General features: G+C 36.5%; 1 protein-coding gene across 4 annotated transcripts in view; it reads right to left on the minus strand.

The window, feature by feature from the left end:
* The window catches only part of CDC42BPA (CDC42 binding protein kinase alpha), a 210,663-nt gene that overhangs the window by 74,010 nt on the left and 111,942 nt on the right, over positions 1–24,711 (minus strand). For all 4 annotated transcript variants that reach the window (XM_019473719.1, XM_019473720.1, XM_019473718.1 and 1 more), the window contains exons 6-11: positions 11,424–11,517; positions 10,447–10,647; positions 9,607–9,855; positions 5,754–5,833; positions 4,514–4,680; positions 3,930–4,052 (exon numbers count right to left, since the gene is read on the minus strand). In XM_019473719.1, coding sequence (XP_019329264.1) covers positions 3,930–4,052; positions 4,514–4,680; positions 5,754–5,833; positions 9,607–9,855; positions 10,447–10,647; positions 11,424–11,517 — 914 coding nt within the window. The remainder of the gene's footprint in view (positions 1–3,929; positions 4,053–4,513; positions 4,681–5,753; positions 5,834–9,606; positions 9,856–10,446; positions 10,648–11,423; positions 11,518–24,711) is intronic.

The raw sequence follows: 24,711 nt of genomic DNA on the forward strand, positions 1-24,711 counted from the left end.
CTGGTGACGCTACTGAATTTGACACAATTTCATGTTCATTTTTTATTACCTTTTTAAGCAGGTGTTTACTCTTACAGTTCCAGAAGAGGCAGTAAAACAGGTTAAAGAATATAACCAAAAGCTAGTTGTGACATATGTGTAGTCAATGGTAATTTTCCATCTAATCACCCTAGTTGTTGAAACATTTTAGCTAATATATGCAAACACTCACTGTAGGATGTTATTACATTAAATTGCCCAAGAGATGAGCCCAAAGCATAAAGTTCAGCTCTGCACCTGAACTGAACCTTCTTTAAAGTTCATCAGATCTAGATCTGGAAATTTAGATATTTTAAAGGCCACCCAGAAAACCTGGAACTAGCTCCCCTAAACCTGTAAGCATTCAGACATGACCATCATTTGGTTTGTGCCCGTATTCTGTCATTAATTTAGTTTTAAAATCTATCTCACAAAAAAAACCCATAAAAATCAAGCGAAATACAACATTCTCTTTTCCCAGTTTTATCAAATTAGCTTGTATTAGTTACAGCTCAAGGCACAAATGAGTGTCTTCTAACTAATGGCTGGGCTCTGAGGTCGTAGTCTATCATAAGGCATTCAATACTGGGAAAGTTATGTGGCGACTGGGGATGGATTAGACAACTCTACATCTTCCTCATTTGATCACATTATTCACTTCCAACCCCAAAACCAAAAGCACATATTGTATCTAGGAATAAATATAAAAATATGTATGTGGCGTGAAGCAGAAAATTCTTAATGGATACTTAAGGGAAAACCTTCTCAATACTAACTGACTTGTACTGGGAAAGTTATGTGGCGACTGGGGATGGATTAGACAACTCTACATCTTCCTCATTTGATCACATTATTCACTTCCAACCCCAAAACCAAAAGCACATATTGTATCTAGGAATAAATATAAAAATATGTATGTGGCGTGAAGCAGAAAATTCTTAATGGATACTTAAGGGAAAACCTTCTCAATACTAACTGACTTGTTTTAAATGTGAAAGAGGGTATCAGTTGTGCTGGGGAATGTTCCCACACCTTTTAAATTTTTTTTTCATTACCAAAGGAGGAGAGTAATACCTTCAGCAATGAACTAAAATCTAAGTTGCAGCTCAACAGTCAAGAATAAAATAAAATTAAAGCTGATCCTGATGCTCTTCTATGAAGGGATGGTCCCATTCAAAAGCTGTTCTTATAGATGTTGCTTTTCAGTGGTCCCAAAGAGCCAAAAACAGAGCTGCGGATTGCTGCAGAACAGAGGATTCTGATCGTGTTGTCTTCTTCGTCATTACAGCAGCAACTGAAGGGACATTTGGCTGGAGAGAAACCTCACAAAAACCTTTGTCCTGACACAGCACCAACATGGCATCACTCAAACCAGAGAGTGATCCTCCCTGAGCTAGTTAAGCCACGTTCACATCCAAAAATAATGCTTATGGTACAATACAAAACTGCTGCATCATACCCAGCAGCTGTCCAACTGTGTAACAGACTTTTTTCAGTCTACACAATTTTAACAGCAGATAATCTATGTGCTGCAGACTGCAGTTCATACATAGCATGCTTCTGCCCCATAACATAGCAGCAGAGTCTAAACACACCAACTAAAATGTCTGGAAGTTAAGTTCAAGTTATTCTTTCTGTGGGTGTCGCTGCTGGCATTCCTGACACTTTCAGGAACTGAATGAAGTCTTTTCACAAATACAAAGCAGAGCAAATCTTTTTTTGTAGTTTCCTCCAACCGTTCTCTCTGGGTTTTTTCTCTTGCCACAGGTAAGATATGGACATATAATAGAGATCCATCTACCTCTACTTTTGTATGATTTCTCTCTCACATAAAATGCAGACATTTTCCTATTTGGATTGACAAGAGGAATCACATTTGTCCTCCCCGTTTCTATGGCTCTAGTCCTGATACCTAACAGTCTCTATCACTCTTGTTAATTTTCCTAAACAAAAACCACATTGCTATACTTCCTTTCTTTCTCTTTGAAGATGTGTCTGCTCTGAAGATCCTACTTTGAAGAAACTGTTATGGAGCAGGATAGCAGAAGTCCTATGCTATGAATCACTACAAGAGAAAATTCCCTTTAACTTAATTCAGAGCATCAAATCAAGAATACTGAATATTAGTATTAGAAGCTAGCCTTTAAAGTAGGCTAAAAAGATATTAGCTAAACAGACAGCAAATTGGTTCACTAACAGCTATAGTCAACATGGTGGTGCAATAGAAGCTCTCCCTCTGGAAGTTCTTAAAACATGAATTGCCAGAATCTGGGAGAGTAAGGCTGGAAAAAGGTGGATTTGGATATATCGAATTTCTTTGAATCTTTCCCTAAATGTCTCTAGTAGCCTCTGTAAAGACACAGGATATTGGGCTAAGTAGATCTTTGCTTTTTGACTAGTTTGGGAGTTCTAAAGAAAGGCAGTATGACATTAATTAAAGAAATTCAGCTCTTTATCTGCACAGATTTCAAAAAACAGTTTTAAAACTTAAAATACTGAGATACTTGATAAGCCAAGTTTTTAGTTATCATAAAATCTTCATGAACTCTCAGAAGCAAAGGAATTAAATGGAAAGGAAATAAATATTCAGTTTTGTAAGAAATGATAGCTCATTGACAGCAGAGGTGAGAGGTGGTTCTTCCCCCTCCCATCTCCCTTTCCTCGTATGCTCCTGTTGCCCACCTTGTGCTGATTTATCAGATCACGCGTTGATTAAATTCTCTGTATCTAGACAGTTCTTTCCTTGTTTAATTGAATGAATTAAACTCAAGAGAGAGTCTGGGGCATGCACAGAGAAAGGAGGGGCCACACAGCTGTGAGCAGGACCCATTTTGATGGGTCTGATTTTGAGTTTTGTCTGGTCAGTTCTGCTGCTTATGGAACTGCAGCCTTATAGCCCATAGCGTCCTCTCTCATGGAAAACACCCTTCACTACTCCCTGCCACTTGGAAAACTCATTATCATTGTAGTTTCATGCACACAGCCTACCTCCCAGATAACCCACACTTTTCTAAAAGTACTGTACCAAGAAAATACTCAGAAAAATCACATCTCATTTTCCAAGAAAATACTCAGAAAAATCACATCTCCAGTTTGAACTAGCTTTTACTCCGCATCCAGTTACAATGCACTAAGTAACAGCACACTATAAACCTCTGTGGTTTCAAAGAAAACATAAATATAATCAAAATTGTGATCACGTCTCACAAATTCGGCCCTTCCAAGGAAAATTCAACAGAAAATGAGATAATGAAAAGTATCAATTGATGCTTAAATCATAACAAATCACCTGTCCATCAAATATTTTTAAGACTATTAAAACTGCTCGGCTAAAGTCTTCACCTCACGTTTACTCACGCAAAGAAGAAACAACACCTTCCTTCCTTCCGGTTTACTACCTATTTACCCTCATACCAGAGTCCAGAGATGTACAAAGCAAGGAATGCTAAAGGTATGCTACAGTGACTATGACTTCTGAAAGGACTGCAGTGACTTTTGATACTGCCAAAAATAACCAAACCAGTGCTCCATCCGCTCTTGCAGTACACATTGCAGAACGAAGGAAATTGGCCATGGTTTCACGGATTCTCAGGTAGAGCCTGATTCACATCCATGTAAATGAGCAACACCACAATTTAAAACTAGTGGAATTTTACCACTAATAATAATAGCAGAAGCCATTGAAATCTTCCTTCTCCCTTGCAACTGGAATTACTGAAGTACTGAATATTAAGTTGAATTTGTAGAAAATGTTGAGCTACCAATGAAGAGCAAAGGGTAAAATAAGAAGTAAAAATAGACTGGAAGACTATTTTAGAAAGCAGAGTAAAACTAACATTACATTATGAGAAAAAAATCTTGTCAAAATACTGTTTCCTGTTACAGTTTTTACATTAATATTTATAACATACCTGTTACCTGTTTCTTCAACTTTTCAATTTCTTCTTTCAAACTTTTAATTTCTAAATCTTTGCTTGCTGTTATTGGGCCATCTACTGTTGAATACTGCAGAGCCTGGACTGTCTGGGTGGACTCTAGAAAAAGATGGAAGAGAGAGGGACAAGTAACACGCCTGACATCTGAGGAGGACAAAAAGATATCACCAATAAATTAAGACACGCCAAAAAGCACCTCCACTGAGGACTCTACAGTTTATAATTTCCAACTACTAAGTGCCAATTTTTCAGTAATTGTCAGCTGGACAAACTAAGTTCTTAGAGGTTTTAAGAATGAAATCTTTATGCCATAGTAACCAAGGCACAATGCGAACAAAGTTAGCATGTTACAAGAAGTTGCATACATGGGATATTTCAGGCATGAAGAGTAACAGAAGTTTAATTTGTCAATGGAAATAATGAAGAGAATTCTTTTCTGCTAGAAAGCTCTCCAGGAGGTATATTTATTTTTTCCACAGTATAAATCATACCTTACAAAGCTGCAAGCTAATCTGAGTCAAAAAAGTAATCGAATGATTTTTTTTTTTTAGTGTCTATACCTTGCAGTTTTCTACTAAGTTCAAGCTTTTCCTGTTCTAGACGTCTTATTCTCCTCTCATAAGCTTCTGTTGCTAAACTATCCTCCAAAGTTCTTTGAATGCTGGCATCAAGATCCATGGAGGGCGGTCCAGCTGTCAGTCTTAGACAGCTGCGGTCTGAAAGCACACTGGGGGGAAAAAAATTAAAACAGTATTGGATTTTACAATAGGCTGTGCTTAAAGTAATTTTAAAAAAAACTGTATCAACTAATAAATAGTTGTTTAAATTGTGAATTACTATGTAATTTATTATACAGTCAAATAATACCTTGTTAGTATGTGCTCATTAAATATTGAATTCATTTTTACCTAGCATGACCGATCTCCTCAATGCATTTTTTGTTACATAAAAGTGAATGAACTCCTGATTAAAAATGATCATTATGGACAGCCTATGTTAGCCAGATAGCAAAAAGCAACAATCTAGATCATTAGTAAGATTACAATAACAGTTTATTTTAAAATTATTAATCTAGTTTCCCAAATACTTTAAAGACAACAATCACAACAAATGATGTGAAATTATCACATGACAGCTAGGGCACATACACATCAGAAATGCTGTGGCCCTGATTCTGTGGATACTCATGTACACATACTACTACTTATGCAAACAATCCTTCTGACGCCTACAGGACGTCACATAACCAGCATTACATGTGTTTGCAGAAACATAGGCCTGGTTTTTCAATGGTTGCAAACATTCTTTATTTATTTATTTTCATCAATGATCAAGGAGTATACATGGACTTCCTTGTTACTGTTTAATTTAGCAGTAGAGACGAACACGACAAATACCACATTAATACCAAATATCAGTAAAACTATTTTTTTTAAATTTCCATTCAGACTTACAAGACTGTCAAAGAACTAGAAATAAAACCGTTTTTTAAGTCTAATAAGCTAAGTTCTCTCTGAGTCCACACATCTGGTCTTAACTTTGTCATATGCCATTAACTTCACACATTGTCTGAAAACCACCTTTCTCAACAAAACTCCTCTGAACACAGGTGCTGACCTTTAAATTCATGTAAATTTTACCTGCAGAGTGCTCATTCTTTTGGACAGACAGCATTTTAGATTATGGCCTAGTAATTTCCTCAATAAACTACATTCTTTGGTATCTGCAGTTGGTTTCAGAGACAGAAACGTAAGATATTATGTAACTATCCTACAGACAATTTGGGAACTCTTAACTTACCAGCTACTTGTATATGTGAAACCCACAAATGGTAAATGATGGCCAGAAAATGCAGTGTGTGACGGTGGAGGCATTGTTTCCTAGAAAAATAACAGGACAGTTGAGTAAGTAATATCCTAATGGACTTAAAAGAAAAAGATTTTCGAGTTTAACCATATGTGAAGTGTTAGCGATAATATCATATTAACTATATTCACAGTCATCCTTATCTACAGCCCAAATATGAAATGGCATCACCTAAATCTATTTATAATAGCATGCAATTTACAAAAATACAGCATGCTGGCATAAAAATGCTTTTCCAATTAAATAGGCTATTGTTGGAGGAAAGCAGAATATTACACATATTAAAAGCCAATTTATTCCTTCGTTTTTTCCAAGAAGCTCTTAGCACAAAGAGTATCACCTTCTATTCCCTCCGATACTCCTCTCTGCAATTTAGTCAGCAGGGCTTCCTGCCTGTAGATTTACCAACCCCACTTCTGAGTGGGCTATCTCTATTTGGAGAGAACAAGTCAGACATTTACTAGAAAGAAGTAATACAACAGGGTTTTCTAATCCCATTAGCACTTTGACCATTTCTTCCTTCGTTGCTCCTTTTTCCTGCCAGACAAAGAACTACAAACCAAGACAAATCTTTGGGCTTCTCCTCAGGTTAAAATAACCCTGTTGCTATATTATTCGAACCATTGTAAGTTCTGATATTCTTAAATATCCTGTTAAAAGTTTCCTGTTTAACCCCAAGATGCAAGGTTTATGTTGCTATACTAGACATGGCCTTAACGGTCATCAAAAGAAACTCCCTAAGAAGATTATCACACTGAAAATGCTAAAAGGTTCTAAATTTTAAGAAAAGGTAACATAACGAATTTTTTCAAACCAAAAAAAATTTTTACATGTAAAACTCAGCAGGAGAGAACAAGCCTGTATTCAAAAGAAATCAAAAATTACCTTTTCAGTGGCGGCATCAGCTATATTACCTCACCACCTTGACCTTTTAGCAGACAAAAATCTTCACATTGAAAAAGAGTTCCCAGAATAAAAAGCAACACCAATGACATGGCTAGATTGTGTAAGTACATCAAGTCTACACTGTTGGGCATTTTGGAAACTAAGGACAAGACCAAATTACAAAGCCTTAACTTTCCAGTAATTGATAATAAAAATATAAATTATTACACACTATGGTTAGGAAAAGTAAAATTCTTTACTTCTCCTTTATATTTTATTTTCATATTTCATAGATTCGCGGTTCAAAACCATCTTTACAAATAACTTTTAAAAAGACCAAATGCATAATTGTGTGATTTTAACAGCCCATATGACAGTTTTCAGTTACCACACAGGTAACAATGTTGGTCCTAAAATATCCTATCTATTGATAACGATTTAAGAGTCTGTAAAAGAATTTGTTTCTTTGCTGATTCTTTGGCAGCGATCAAAATACTTATTTCCTGCTACTTGTGTGAATTCAACTGTATTATCATACTGACAAAATTATAACTGAATCTACAACTATCATGCCTATCAGTAAGGCTACTAAACCAAACAGTTAAAAGCTAAAAACCTGCAGAACTTAGGCCGCCTAATAATATTGTTTTGCCCTTTGTGTTTACGTGTACTTTTAACATACTGTTTGAATTTCATTATTACGTATGCAATTTTTCCCTGGGACCACAGTCTCATTCCAAGTTCAGGCAGAACAATAACAATCATGGCTTTTCAACCCTGCTTTTTATCTTCAGCACTGGCATTCCTCATTTGCTGTATGCCATTCAAACCTTGCAAAGAATTTAAAAGAAAAAAAAGTCTCATGGGCTTATCCGTGGTGCTGACTTCTGTAGTAGTAATGCAAGTATGTGAACTTTCCTCACAAGATGCTTATGACAGATGGCAGGGAAAACACCTCCAAGTTACACATAAGAATTTGAGGGGAAGCAATATTAAATACAACGTCGACTAGTTGAAGCAAAAATGTAAAATATCCTCAGTCATGCAATGCCTCAGGCTAGGGTTTTTTCAGAGATGCTAGCTGCGAAAAGAAATGGTATAAATTAAACAAACAAAAAAAAACCCCTTCACATGTTTCAAATGAGGAAACTGAAAATGAAGCTCCAGAAACCAGTGTTCATCTTGAACAGTTCAATGGCATTGCTTTTCACCCCCAGAAGTCTAAAGCAAATTAAGAATTGGACTCTGTTTTCACATCTGAGTCCAATAACTCCTCACAGGAGCATTCTTTCTTCACCTGCAGCTCCCTGCCTTCTTTACAATGGGAAAACATTCACACTGCACAGGCACCTTTTGAGTGCCTCAGCTGGGAGATTAGGCTCTAAAAAGGAAGACCCCTGGACTGGCCAACATTAGAATGTATGAATAACCTCCAAAAGGTATTGCAGCTTCACAAACATGACTTCACAAAGACTTGCTACACACAGCATCCATTCCTGCCACCCAACCCTGATAGCTGTTCCTGGACAAAATAACGTGCAAACAGGTATCTGAAGACTATATAAAACAGTTTTAAGATAAAAATACTTTAGCTGTGAAGGGAGATAGGCAATACCAGATGCAAGTGAGGAAAAACTGAGGAAAAAATGAAAAAAATGCAAGTTGTCCTACGCGGCTAGACTGATTTGCTTAATTTGCCTATACGAAAGGACTCAGACCTAATGCGCCACACCACATAACGTCTACCACTGGATTTCATCTAGTCAAAGTGTTTTCCACGTTTTACTGTGCAGTTGGAGGAAATGGAATGCAAATAATGAACATCCTGCCTTTATGAATTCATGTTGCCTAACACTCATCTGCAGGTCCAGGAAGCTCAGTGGAACTGAGAAGCACAGGCATTTCAGAAAACAAAAGCAAAAATTGTGAAAATGCTTCACCTCGCATGTAAATAGCAGGTTTCTGCATCTTTCAACAAACACCAAAAAAAAAAAAAAAAAAAGTATTTCCAAGGAGACAACACAAGGCATTCCTCTGATGCTAAGACCTCTATCATCTGTCAAAGTTCCTGTTCCAAAGTTTCTGTTAGCACAGAAACACTAACGTCGTTAAATATCAATAGTTGCAAAGCTTTTTAAGCAAAGGCAAAATCATTTGTTTCTCACTAAGATTGTTCCTGAAGAAATGGGAAAAAAAAAAAAAGTATTTCCAAGGAGACAACACAAGGCATTCCTCTGATGCTAAGACCTCTATCATCTGTCAAAGTTCCTGTTCCAAAGTTTCTGTTAGCACAGAAACACTAACGTCGTTAAATATCAATAGTTGCAAAGCTTTTTAAGCAAAGGCAAAATCATTTGTTTCTCACTAAGATTGTTCCTGAAGAAATGGCTGTAACATTTCTCCTAAATTTCCCAAAACTCAACTCAAGTCAGAAAACGGGCTGGAAAAAATTTAGTGGGAACGAACTGAATGGTATCTGACAGAGGTATGAGCAATTAAGAGTAGAGCACTACAATAAAATGCATTATGAAAACTTCGTACAAGTCTCAACAATGCTCTGCTAGAAATACTGTGTCTTGCAGACTATCTACATGTAAATATATTATTCTTTATAAGACCTGGACACTAAGAACTAGTTACTGGAAATAACAGATGTATGTTAGTTAAACACATGTAAAGTTACAGTGAATTTACAAAACTGAACTGAAGTCATTCTTACACATTTATGTTTGGAGGAACAGCCTCCGAACTATGAATGTATTCCCCCCACAGTTCTTCAAAGCAGCACTTTGTTGTTTATGCAAACACAGTGAACACACTGAAATAAACTGCCATTTACATATATTTTGTTGCAAAGTATACTACAAAAGCAGATTTGTCAAAATGTTAATCCCATACTTACAGAATTTTTTAAGCAATCATCATCCACATCAAAGTTTGATGTATCAGTGGGGCTGCTGACTTCTGGGATGTAGGGTGCCTCACAGTTTCTAATGTTGTCCCAATCAATCCCAGCAAAAAATGGATGGTTCTTGAAGTCTTCTATCCCATTTTGTCCAAGTCGATGCTCTCTGCTACAAATGAGCCTTCGGATGAGGTCCTTTGCACTTTCAGAGACATCTGTCACTTGAGCAGGAAACTGAAACCTCTCCTTAAGGATTAAAATAAGAGAAAACAGTTTATTACCAAGAAAAAGTTGGGAAAATCACCCTTCTTAGTGGAAATTATTATGTAGAAAAAGAAACGTGCAAATACTCCGGTTCTTAAACATATGCAGTAAGGTTTCTACGAAAAAGGCTTTCCCAAAGGATAGAAACTATGGAAATTTTTTTGTCTCCTAGTTTTTCTCCTTTATTTAAATTTCTCTTACACTGCCGAATTCTACAGCTACCTCCATGTGGAAGAACATTTAAGAATCTTCTGCATAAGCCAACCAATGGATCCCGCCAGAAGAAAGTAACGCAAAAGGAGTGATGTAATGTAGCCAAGATTTACTCCATAGAGTGAACTAACAGCCATGTTACCAAATCCAGATTTTTAGTTTTAACTGCTTTATCCTAAAGCAAAGCCATCTGCAATCCATAACCATAAACTTACTATATGGAAACATATTTTTTGTTCTACATTTATGAACATTAACTCAATTAGTACGTAAAAACTCATTTTTAAATAAGCCTCCAAGTTACCCTATCACTTATTAAAAATTAGCTGAGAGAGAGACAGAAAGAGAAAGTGCACTAACTTTGTGGTTCATTATTTTCCCATAGGTCTCCACCAAGGACTCAGCATAAAAGGGCGTTTCTCCATAAAGCATTTCATACATGCAAACGCCTAGGGACCACCAGTCACACTCGGGCCCATACTTCCCTTTTCCATCTTCCATGGCCTGCAAGATTTCTGGAGAGATGTAGTCTGGTGTTCCAACTGCCACTGAAGATTGGACCTGTAGAAGTTACATTTCCAGGACTAAAATCAACTTCCATCGTTACAGACACTGCTGCTTGTGGCACTGTGCATGTATATATAAATTTAGCCTAGCGTTCTGGTTATAGCAATAACAACTAAACACAATAAAAAGGCTTCTAAATTCATAAAGAAATACGTAAGCATCCAAGGCACTACAGTAATAGGCATCCAAATAATCCTTTTGCTCAACTCTTACAAATATTTAATAACAGAGAAAGAACAAAACTGTCAATTCTTAGGCTTAGAGTTGTTATTAAGTAATTATAGATTAGGTAATCACATATATTAACTCAAATACTTTGTAACACTCTGGGTCATGATTAACACACTGGAATTACATTCTAGTCACACCTACTATATACTGTGCAAGTTTAAATATACTACTAAAATATGATATATTAATTGTATCTCATCCTGCTTATTCTAAAGCTTACATTTTCAATAAAGATTAGAGCTCAAAGCTCAAAACTGAGAGATTCATAGTTCATCAACAAATACCTACTCAGTACTGATAGTGCAGCTTCTCTTTATTTATTCATGAGTTGACCATATGCATCTAAAAAGCTTTTAATAAACAGTAAATCCAAGCAAAGTGCAGTCATATTTTGAACCAAGGCTAGTTACATATCAATACCATCACAATTCCATTTCGTTTGACATAAGGCACGTTTTCTCTTTATTACCACACATTTTAGCAGCTAGCAAAGGACTGAAGAAAAGGTGTTTAGGAATATATCACTCTTTCGAATTTACCGTTCCATCTTCCATCAGTTTCAGACAAGAACCAAAATCTGCTAATCGAATATGTCCATTCATATCCATCAAAATGTTGTCTGGTTTAATATCCCTGCAAATAAAACACATTTCAGAATTAGTACAAAAGTGTACTGCGTAACGTATAGTCCAAGCATTAACTCTGCAACACCCTTATCATTCAAAACCAGCAACAGATCAGTAGATAGAACACAATCACTCATCATATGATGAAATTTGCACCAGGGACATTTCATGACAGGGGCTGTAGATCAAGTCATATAATGCCTGTTAATTTTAGTAAGAATTGTGTGGTCAGATTTCTCTCAACTCTCACAGGTAGATAGGAGAATCTTACTCGCTCTGAACTTTTGTAGGTAAAACTTTTAAATCCTCTAAAGAATTTTAGCGAAGAACTCTCAAGTCAAAGATGCACGCTTATACTGGAGCTGTGAAACAACCTCTAAGTTTTACTATAGAACAAAGGTCAATGAAACCCTAGCATAATTAACGCATTTTTAAATTTAGTATCTTTCATCAACATTTTTCTCTCACATACATCTCGGCTCATGATGTACGTCTGCCATACTTCTGCTGAAATACCAACAAAGCCATTGTACACACTGATGCAGCTCTGCTTGGCCAAATTCTGCAGCTATCTCATTCAGGTCATGATACACATCAAAAAATGTTTCTAAGAAGGCAACATAATAAATACTCCTTACTTTGCAAATTTGACTCTTTTTTTGGTCTCGTGTTTTACAGATACCCAAGTATACTGAAATATAGATAAAGTGTATACCCCCAGCATGCAGCTGACTAGGACGAAAGCATCTATACTCTCTAAGTTACCAGAGGAGCATTTCTTGTTCAACTTGCAAACTAGGTTCAAATGTTGAAATTCCTTTCCATTAAAATACAGTTATTGGAAATATCCATTAAGCTACATTTTTTAAATATATGACACTCTTAGTCTAACTTTATCTATTATATTCAAAAGATAAAACACAACTGTATGAATAAAGTACTATAAATACTTTCTCAGTGAACAGTCACTTATAAGACATAACATCAAATCCCCTAAACCAAACAAAAAAACCAAGTGAAGCCCTGACTTTGCTTCATTCCCCTAACAACTTACAAATTAATGTCATCAATCGCTTTGCAGACAAATTTCAAAATATTCACAAACTAAGATACTCACATTGCACATGACAGCAAGGTTTTGTTGGTTTTGGTGTTTTGGGTTTTTTTAATAGACTGAGTTATAAATTATGTTTACTGAGAATTTAATATGGCAAAAAAATTAGAACCACGCCTTGAACAACATTATAGAAGCAATGGCATGAAGGTGTCACACTGTTACACACTCAGTGACAATTGATATGGTAACAGTATGTTGTTTTGAAGAAAAGTAAAGTACTTTCTGAATTTGTGTTACCCAAAAACAAGCAGGTAGTGGCCCATGTTGAAAACAAATTTTAGCCACCTTGTAAATGTTTCTGCATGTTTGGAAAGTAAAAGCAAACACTACTTAAGAAATCATACTTTTGCCTCTCACAACTGAGCATAAAGACAATTCTTTACAAAATAAATCATAAAAATTAACTGAGTCCATTCTCTAAATAACATTCTTCTACTTGATTTTTGCTGACACTGAATATGCCACAGAATTGCAACCTCCAGATTGAGATAGTTTTATTTATTTTACATTCACCCACCAAAAACATTCCTTAAACATGTTCCTAAATAAAAACAAACACATGCTATTGAGACCTCTGGAATTATAACTTCAATTTAAAACACTTTGCAAAAACATGCACCTAAAAATCAAGTTCCTCTTAGAAGCTGGACCTAGTTCAAGCTAAACAAAAACATGAGTCACCCTTGAGGCTCCATTTATCCATGTTCTATCTTTTAATGCATTCCCAAGAGAAATCATCATCATCATCATCATCATCCCAACCTCCCCCATTCGATCTCACAGAACAGCAGAAAACATGAAAAATCTCACTCTGTTGACAACACTGTGCAAAAACAAACCTGCAAACATTGAAAGCACTCAGAGGAACAAGTATTTCTTGCAAAGCGAAGTTTGTAAGGCTCAGTAATAACTTCATAAGAACAATTTTTATAGTTAAGGAAAAAAAAAGAGACCAACTTAATGCATACAAATTCTTTTCAGCTCTTGTAACAGAAGGTAGGGGTTATCTACAACTGTTCTGAATTCAACTGAAAATTAATAAAAGACAGTTTGAAAGACAAGAATTGCTGGCACCTGTAGAGCAGAGTAGGCTATAAGCAAAGGGAAAGTTAAGAAAATTATGAGCTCCAGAGGGGAACAAGGAAGGGGAGTAATTATTGCCAGTGTAACTGAAGAGTTCGAAGGTGGTGATTATGGGGAAAAATACTATGTCATAAACCCCACATCTCTACTGAGCCTGCAGTTGTTAGATTCCACTAGAATTATGAGTTTTGTTCTAGGTTTTTGTTTTGAATGACATTTGGTGACTCTCCTTTAGTGATCAGAACCGATTCTTCTCCTGTTCTAAACAGAGCATGGTCTTCCCTCTTCACACCCACTCCACATTCCCTGACTTACCCCAGTTTCTTCACTGTATGAACTTGTTCCCTCTTCCCACGCTTCCATCTCGGCTGCAGGTTTTTTCCTATCATCCCCTGCCTCCTGGAGTCACCTCAAAAGTTCAGATGTCCAATCCTCCACGGCCTATCAAACCCGAATCTCCTCCCCTTTTATTTCCTTCTTTCACTCTCAGCTTCTTCACTCCTAAGTCCTAGTATCCCTGCATGTACGCATTTAACAAATGTCTTTTTCTCCCATCTCTGTTCTCAGCAGTCAGTATTTCCCCATAGTCACTTCCTAGATTCTCTTCCCAGTCCCACTGTCTTCCTATTCCTCTAATCCTTACTATCCTCTTTCCTCATGTCCAATTTTTGTTCTGTTGCACAGGAATCTTCTTTGGCACTAGAAGAACTAATTGGCACTTTGGCACTTTGGAACTAATAAGAGCATTATTAACAACAAAGAGCCTCCGCACTGTCTCTAGTGTCTATTTACCAACATCTCCCAAAATTGCAGGGCAATTCCCTTCATTCTTACAGCTCTGAAACTGCAAACCTACAGCAGAAGAAAACTGAAAAGCATTTAGGGACCAAACCCTGCATATGGCTGTTTGAGACTCATAACAACTGGCATACTGGGGGGGAAATTATAACCTGAAAATATCTAGGTGGGGGCCAGAAGAATGAAAATATGTCAATAACTCAAGGAAGATTCTCTCCTGGATTTCAACAGTGCCTCCATATCCCAGAGCAGCAGAATTTCTCACAGGGCTTGTAAGAATTATTTTATTCATTTAAAATCTATATATGAAAAAGCAATGCATGTTTCTTGATCTTGTTCCTGGAAAGAGACGACACTTACTGCTTCAGGCAGATACAAAGGAAGGAAAATTCCAGACCAAGTAGCTAAAATCTGGCAAAAGTAATGAGCAAATAATGAGAAGTTATATGGTTTAGTGAATAGACCACTGGGCTGAATCTCCATAGATAAGAGTTGCTGGGTGATTGTGGGCAAAGCATTTCAACACCACTCAACGATAACACTGGTGGCTCAGTCAAGCAACTAGTATCAATTGGCTAGAAGGCTATGGAGCACTAAGACTCTAATAACCCTGTAATTAGTTCACTATAATAAAAGAAAAAGGTCTGCTCAACTGAAATATGAAATAATAATTCCGTTTCAATAAGTATAAGCATAAGCATTTGGAAGCCATTTTATGAACCAGATTTATAGTGGGAACAAGTATTGAACTGGGGGAATTGCTCTGACACCACTGTGCCCTCTGGAGACCCTAAGTTCTACCAAGTCCCAGACAGTTCAGCCCTAGTCTTGAGAGCAGCTTCTGTGGGAAGTCCAATGTGCAATGGATACAGGTTGCCAGAGTTAGACCTGGTACAAATCAAGCTAGTACAAGTTCCTCAAATGTACTCCACAGTGAATTACGGGGACACGGGTACCCAGCATACCCAAAGAAACACAAACCTTTCTTAAATCAACTGTTTTGTAGCATTGCCACCTGAGGATGTGAACCGAGCAAAGACTGCTGTTCTGCTTTTTTTTGAATGAGTGATATACCAGCATCAAGGGAGCCAGAAGTCCGGGCCAAATAAACTTCTTTAAAAACATGTATGTCCGTTTAAACCATGACTCCAACACAGAGTACAGGAGTGCCTTCTATTTTTCTGAGCTGCATTGGCCTTGACTGTAGGAGAAAATCAGCACTGCACAGCAGCTTGGATAAAGTGATGCTCTTTGTTTTGCAGACTTTTGTTATTTGCTTCTGTTCATCGGGAGAATGCTATAGGAATAAACAGTCTGTGTGATACTGGAAACTTCACTTGCACAGAAAAATGAGTGTGGAGATTTGAAAAATCTTTAACGAATCCTTTTTCATAATGCTTCTTGGTTTAATATGGGGAGCTGTGCTTCAGATTGGCATGTTTACCCGGATGACTTCAGTCACCTCTCTTTAAAACTGTTTACTTTCTTAAGCCATAATTAAAACCCAAACATTTTACATACTAACTGTGTTAATATAAACAACATTCTGAAATGGGACTACAGCAGACATCTGGATTATTGCCATTCATTTTGATTTCTCTGTTAATGAGCCAGAGTAGAATTTCATTTGTTCAGTAAGACTGAAGAAAAAGTATTCCCTCTGAGACGTGCTAAATCCATAGCACATTCCAGCTGTAAAACAAACTAAAGAGAATTTTTAAGACATCTGAATGTATTTTTTTTTCCTGGATTCATTTCTGATACTAAACGAAGCTTCAGGAATCGTGAGGTCTTGCATATTGAAATTTGGACTAGACAACCTCCTTAAGTTCCTTCCAACTTGAATTATCTGATCATCTTATGGTTTCAAAGTATACCTGCTCCTGAGGTTCATCTCTGTCATTCTTTGAATCATTGAAACAATGTTATTCAGTTATTTGCAAGACCACATGGAGTTCCTCAGGTCTACAGCACAGGAAGCAGCAGATTCCAGAAGAATCTTAAGTTAATTTTGTTTCATGGGCAGCCTCATGGAGGCAGGGGACCAGACAAACAGAAAGGAAGATACGTCAAAAATAGAGTGACATGTAATGCAAGAACTGTAACACAATGATTAAGCAGCAGTCATGTCAGACACTACCAAAGATTATGCCAATGGACCAATTCACAGGCCCAAATATTTAAGTTTATGTGATAAAAACCCCTCTGGCATTAAAGAGTTTGTGACCAGTAGGGATCCCTCTTCTTGGTAACTGTACAGTTATGACGCAGAATGTGCTCACTTTGGTTATTTATTTGTAATGTATTTATTCTTTTTTTTCAAATCAAAAAAAGAATCAGAGGAGAAGGTGAGTCCTTCTTTGTAACTAGTATCAACAAAAGGTGGCCAGACGGTGCAAGGGGACACCTCTCAATATGTCCAATATGTCCTCATTGGAATAAACATTTCAGATGCTAATGGATTGTCCTCATGTACACAGCTGAGCTCTTAAAAAAGCAGCAGAACTGAAATTTCAATAAAGGGGCTTATGTGGTTCTACATTCGACAACTGCAATGCGAGCTGAGCCTGAAGAAAGAGATGGACCTGCCTGAAATCAAAGGAGCAATTTGATAGCTGAGCTACCAGTTTATTTTAGCTCACTGGATAAGAAAGGCATAATTTGGAGAACAAATTTTTATTTCTAATGTTAACATTAGAAAAGCATGGAAACGAATTAATTTTCCTAAACAGGTCCCATGCCCCAAGACATGCTGTCCTCGAATAGTAAAGAACAAAGTGAATACCTTACATTAAATTATTTTTCTGTGAAATTTTCACACGAACAGTATTTTTTTAATGCTACCAATGCAAATTAAAATACCAGCAGATGAGAAAAATAAATTTGTTTCAGGTGTAACTGCTGGCACAGAGAAACTGATCCAGACAACTTATTACTAATTGAGGATTTCACAGCACATTATTTTCTCATCATACATGCAAGAGCATTCCACAAAAGTATAAATCAAAAGGTTAAAAGCAGACATCAGCGGTTATAATTATCCACTCTTACAACAAGCAATGTTATCCTTTGCCAAGTTACCTACTCTAAAAAAAGGTAACCAAGATCTTACTGCCAGAATGCCTGGACTTTTTATCCAAAATTCCTTCAGAACATAGGATTATCCTTAGTCAGGACAGAAGTTTGGCAAACTGTTTATTTCACTCCCTTCTGTTGTTTCAGGCAGACTTTTATTCCACAATCCTCTTCTCCTCACGCAGAAATGCTACTTCCATGATAAAAAATGAAGACATTTGGTTTTGGCAGCATTCCAATGAAAGGAGGAAATTTGGTGCCTGTGAAGTTTTATTAAGGTATTCAGCGATGCCATACTGACAGCCCACTTAAGCAGAGTGAAATAGCTGGTGAACTTCGATCAAGAATGCTAGTCAATTGATGCATTTTTTTCCACAGTCAAACCTACGGGCATTGATGTCCAGGAGCTTATTTGTATTTTCCATTACACTGTACTGGGTTATATCAAAGTCAAAGTTGCCATATTCTGCCAACTAAAGTTTATCTGAATTCTAGTGAGGAAAAACTAGAAATAGGCTCCATCTGGCAGAAAGACCGATGTGCAATGAGCCAAATTAGATTTGGACAGTCGGCAGTTATTCTTTAGTAATCCCAATAAGATAGGCTGCACAAGATAGCAGCATGAGAAAACTGGAATATGTTGTACCTCATTAACCGTGCCTCTTATCAAGACTCTACGGTGCCTTCTCCTAAACAGACACTCCTCCACTTTTGGGTGGAATCCAAAAAGTGCGTATTTCAATTGAACTCAAAATCATTTAAATAACTTTGATCACAACCTTATTATTTACATAGCATCCAAACAGTTGCATCATGTTTGTATATTAAACAAAACCTGCTTCATATAAAGCTGACAAACTAAAGCTTGCAGCTGAAAAAGACATAGTAGCCTTGCATATAGCCTTGAAGTCGATAGGAATAGTCAAAGACTAAACACTTTAGGATTTAAGCCTTAATAAGCAAAGCAACTACATGGAAAAAATAAATGCTATAAACAATCTTATTTTAGAATTACAATGAGGAGGTTCAACTTTTTTTTTTTCCTTAAACAGTATCTTAATACTGTAAAACTCCCTTGTTTTCTTTTTAACTCTTGATAATAAATCATTATGTATGTAAGACAAAACAAGGGAGTTTTACAGTAACTCTTGATAATAAATCATTATGTATGTGTTGTTCCAGGAACACCCAGTAATTCACCTCTACTAAAAGAATCTCGCTACTCTCAGCAGCAGGAGATTCATCTAAATCTCATTAAAGTCAGTGGACAGACTCCCATCAATTACTAGGAAACATCAACCAACCAAGACAATAAAGGTTCTATATCTGTGATACAGTCATTATTCATTGATCAGTGTGTGCAATTTTATATTTATACTGTTACACATCCTAACCAAGTTTTAGTCTTAGTAATATTACAAAACTAAATGAAAGACAATAATGAAATCAAGGTTTCACGTACTAGATGCGGTACATGTGCTACATCCCATACAGAATCAGGTACGAAATCCAAACTTACTTAGTTTCAGACTATACGTCCTGCCAAAGTGTACTTTTTTAATCACTAATCCAGATTGAGAGAAATAATTTTGTGTCCACTAAAAATAAGGTAATTACATTCCGCTTTTACTACAAAGAACTTGCACCACAGGCTTGAACTACACAGTGCAAAAAACACTAAGGTGAATTGTTATCCACATTGACTGTGGGCAACACAGGAAGTGATGAATTGAAATCCCAGTGAAAGATACTTTGATGAGACATTAGAAAACACTTTCGTAATAACGACAGTAGGACACTGGAACAAATTGCTTAGGGAAATTTCACCACCTCCATCACTGTATTTTTTTTTAAGAACTGGTTAGACAAACATCTGTCAAGAGTGGTTTAGCTATAGTTTGATCTTGCCTTGCAGCAGAAGAAAAGTATTAGCTGACCTCTCCAAGTCCTCTCCCAGTCCTTTTCTCTACAGTTCCATACTGCTCTTTAATTTCTGCCACTCAGACAAGTATTCCGGACACAACACAGTATTTACCTTATGGTATCCAATGTTCTTTATGAATTTCAAATGCTAATAAAGGAAATAATAATAAACAACAGGGAATGAGTACATCAGCCAACACATATACATCTTGAGTTTGTTCAGGCACTGATATTCATTCCTGAACACTTGAACTGAGTGCAGTTACTGGTTTATAAATATACGCTCCACCACATCATATTATAACGTCCTAGAATTAATTTACCTTAGAAAAATGTCTCCCTGTGGCCTTCATGCATATGTATTTGCTTTCAAATAATGGATCACTCAAACATGATAACAGTTCTAAAACAAGGACAATTATTTTTAAAAGCTGCTTATATCCAATTTTTTTCTTCCTTCTTTTGAAAAAGTAAGTATAAGGAGTGATTTGAAAAATTCTTTTTGATAAGTGCTTGGCAGCTACATACTCCCTGTAGCTATTGTCTTTCATCTAAAATGCTAATCAACTGACAGAACCAGATATCTATGGAGAAAACCCTCACATCCAGGCTAGGCCCCTCACGCAGTATTCTGAAGAGATGTCAGGGCAAAGTCACTTGTGATGTCTAAGGATTGTTTCTATTGTCTTGTCAATTTTACAGACTAAAAGCAGGAACGCGCTATGTCATTTTATAACCATTTTAAACTTAGTACCTTACAATGCTGATTTACAGATGTCATTTTAAACACCTATAAAAAAAAAAAAAAGAGAGTTGTAGACATTATCAGAAGGACAATTCCTTATGGCAAACGATCATGGACATAACGAAAAGTCTGATATCCAATGCATCCTGAAACTGGTAAAAGTTCAAATTCAAAAAAAAGTTAATTGAAATAGTCTGACTACCAAACATTGGAACTGCCAAAAAACAAACAAATGAAAAACCCCAAAAATGAACTGGCCTCTTACAGTAGAGCAAGAATATCAGAAGGACAATTCCTTATGGCAAACGATCATGGACATAACGAAAAGTCTGATATCCAATGCATCCTGAAACTGGTAAAAGTTCAAATTCAAAAAAAAGTTAATTGAAATAGTCTGACTACCAAACATTGGAACTGCCAAAAAACAAACAAATGAAAAACCCCAAAAATGAACTGGCCTCTTACAGTAGAGCAAGAATATAGAAGCTAGTAACTTTCCTCAGGGTTGTCTCATACCCGAGTTACTCATATTAGACCAGAAAACTTGTAGGGACTCAAACATAAAATTGGGCACACAAAGAATTGAACATTTGAATGTTTAATAATGCATTGATCTTGAACAGAATAGTATTGTTGAGTAAAAATTCATGCATAAAAACATGACAGCCTTGTACAGTACTTCTTTTCAGTCATTTTAATAGTTTCAAATAGCTATTTGTGATGGTGTCTTAGGATGCAAAATATTTGAGGCACAAGCATAAAAGTTTTGAAAGATGTGCAAGCAGAAGATGGGAGAAACAAAACAGGAATGTTTTTTATTTTTTTTTTTTTTAGAAACAAAAGCCAATTTGAAAAACAAGTATTTGGTTTGAGAAGTCCAAACAGCAGCATAGGAAATTAGTAAAAATTGCTACTAACTGAATGCAATTTGTAAAACTCAAGGAGCAGACAATGCTCAGGAAATGAGATAAATATTCTTACACAAAACAAGACAAGTTGTAACATAACTACAGAACAATACTCTAAAGCTCTGGAGGTACCGTGCCATTTATTGATCAAAGTCAATCCAGAATTACAGTTAATTTGAAAGGACTACTCAAAATCCAACTGGACATGGCGCTTGGCAATCTGCTCTCATTGACCCTGCTCTGAGCAGGAGGGTTGGACTAGTTGATCTCAAGAGGTCCCTTCCAACCTCAACCATCCTGTGATTCTGAAATTATGATTAAAGCTGCCTTTTCAATTTTCTTTCAATAACAACATTCCAGTTATACTATATCAAAGCTCCCCAAATGTAATTCTGAAATGCAGTAACACCAAGATACTATATAATCAGTTATAGCAGCATATATACTTCGGAGCTCTTGTGGCTCAAGACAGAATGCGTCTTCAGCCTTAGTATTAATAATGTGCCTGGTTTTGCACTGGAAATTGCAGTTCATAAAACAAAAATTGGCAAAGTGTCTCTCTCTCAACTCTACAAGGATATGACAGGTAAAACCACAAAATTGTTGTGATCATTTCTTGCCATTTAGTAGCAGTCAGGCTTACAAAATTCGTTAAAATGAAAAACTTCCTTTTCCTGCTCTAAAGTCTGACAAACAGAAAGCCCCTATTTATCCCAAAATGCTCGGCAATCAAGGTTAGTCTTTGACATTGCTGACACTGTTAAGATAATAAATGCTGGCAAGATTGGCCTCAAGCATTAGGTAACACTACATGAGTAGCCATCCACACCACTGCTCCTTCGCACGGGTTTTCTCTGTGTAAGTAGTCCTGTCTATCAGAGGAAAGTCACCTCCTCATAAGAACGGCTTCAGCACACGAGTCTGCGGCTACAGCAGGGCACAGCGTACAAATCTCCTCCTTGTGTCTCAGGAGTATGGTAACCACCATAGCTCTGCTGCACCAAAGCAGCGTCCTTCTGTCACATACCAGTTTCAAGAAGAGTTTACGCTTACTGTCAGATAATGTAAAAGGATCAGCTACCCGGTTTATTCTATTGAAATATAACTTCATCACATGGTTTGCCTCTCACATCAGGAGCCCCAGCTACAGTCACAGCTTCCCCTAATCTCTCTTGCTTTTCTTAACTGAGGACTCTATCCTTATCCTGACTTCCTAGTTAATCATATTGAAACTCACTGTACAACAATTTTGAACTTAACAAGCAAAGGAAGACAAGATTTTTTCTTTTTTTTATTTTTCTTTTTTTTTTTTTTGAAACCAACATCAGCAAGGCAAGGTTTATAGTAAGGCTTTTAGGTCATAAAATATATATGGAATTTGCTGAAGATGCAAGCTAGGCATTATTCTGGCCTGGACTATTTATCTGAACTTCATATTCCAGTGCACGGATTACTTTTCTCACTATGTTTTCCTTAACTGATTTTTTTGTAAATTTGCAGTAACTATATGCGTGCTTCTTTATTATTATATATAAATATTCTCAGGAATACACAGAGACTAGAACAGAGTATATAAATATATCCAAAAGAAAAGGATTTAAGTCAGGACTGTTTGCTTATTGATGGTTCTTCAGAACCCAACTACTTGCAGGCAGGAGGGTTCAAAACAGGTGTTTGAATTATACCTTTATGTGACTAATTAACTGTGCCTACACTGAAAATACAACAATAACTTGAAATGAAGGAGCCTCTGGGAAAAAAGTGACGGCAGGGAGTGGATTGCTCACCTAGCAAGCAGCCTACACCAGAGGGGCCCTGAAGAAAAAAAAACAGTTGAAAATGGGCTGTGAACCAGAAGTTTTGCCATGGTGAGCTACGTACTATTTGTGAAGGAAGAGCTGGGAACCTTTAATTTACACAGCATTTAGAAAACAAAACAAAAAACGTGGTTTCATTTCTCTACCTCCATCTGATATTCTTCTAGTTTTCTAATAAGCTACGAATACATGCAGCCGAGGACCTGGCTGAAGGCACTCACTATTTTCGCCTCTTTAACCTGCCCAGCTGTCACAATGCTTTTTTTGGATCTGATCATTCTGCTTATAGTTTCACATTCCTCAACAGAAACTCCACACCAACAACCTTCATCAGAGAAAACAGCCATTTGAGTCAACACTTGAGAGAATAATGGCCTTCAAGTTCAAACCAAAGTTGCATGAATATTGAGAAACAACACTAAGTACGTGGCAGACAAATTTATTTCTCATAGAAGTGTATTCAAGTATCCTGAACACAGTTTGCTCTTTTTTGTGGCAGTCTATTAAATGATACTTTAAAATACTTACTGAAAAACAAACTAATTTAAGCTGATGGTGGTAGAAACAAGTTTCATTGACCACCCAACTTTAAATATTAGGTTTATTCCCTTAAGATTTCAACGTAATTACTACGAAATACCAAGCAGCTTGTTTGAATTCTGTGAACTTCAGTTGACAGAGCTATTTCTGGATTGCTGAACTGTACTCTTTTGTATCATTCTATACTTTTCCTCCAAAAGATAGGAATAAAAAGATTATTATGACAATTAAAAAAAAAAAGACTCTATATTTACCAGGTTTTGCCATGTCAACTTTATTGGAATTCCATTTTGGCTTCTAAGAACTTAAGTAAACAGATTAAGAACTCCACAACCACTACCCTGCAGCATATTCTACAGATTAAAAAATTAAAGTCTGCTAAGTAAGGCTAATTCATGTCAAAGCTTTTAGATTTCTAATAGTATCATGAGTTACTGGTGGGTAAAGGAGTAGAAAGAGTAAGCTCCTTAAGAATGTTATGTCCATCTGTGAGTGCCATCTGTCAAAGAAATCCTGAAAGAAGAGGCTAAAGAGGAATCCAGAATATGCCCAGCTGTTGTACTGTAAATTACTACCTATGCTAGAAAACTTTAACACATATTTCTAGGCAGATAAACGCTTTCTTTCCTTTTGATTCTCATTTTAGATATGCAATCTCTGCTCTCCGCATTTCAGTACAACCACACATAGTCTCTGAAACAGTTGATTGCATTGAATAATTCTGAGCGTAAATTAGACAACATAAACTGAGGATTTGATTGGATTTGGCGATGACAGTCAGAAAACATTTTTCATATGCATTTTTTTTAAATGCATATGAAAATGCATCAAACTGATGATACTAAGAAAGCAATTCACAGAAGAATGTTCACTCAGAAGCTGTCTGGACAATTTAACAAATATTAATACATATTCTTATATAAGTGTTTGTATGTGTATCTGTATAAGACACACATATATGTTTTTTAATTATCAGGGTTGTTTGTAAGTGCCCTGAGCTGAAGCAAGCTGTTAGTTGCAAATCACTAGAAAATTTCTGGGACTGGCGAAACAAACTAACCTGCTGGGTCCACACTGCATCACACAGCAACTCTTCCCTAGTCCTTTTCTATCTTCCTTTGGGAATAAATACAGATATAAATACACCAAGAATTATGGGAGGTGAGGGAAAGGGATATCTGTACAGAAATGAGTT

Source organism: Aptenodytes forsteri, unplaced genomic scaffold (genome assembly GCF_000699145.1).
Source record: "Aptenodytes forsteri isolate BGI_AS27 unplaced genomic scaffold, ASM69914v1 Scaffold280, whole genome shotgun sequence".
NCBI classification, from domain to species: Eukaryota; Metazoa; Chordata; class Aves; order Sphenisciformes; family Spheniscidae; genus Aptenodytes; species Aptenodytes forsteri.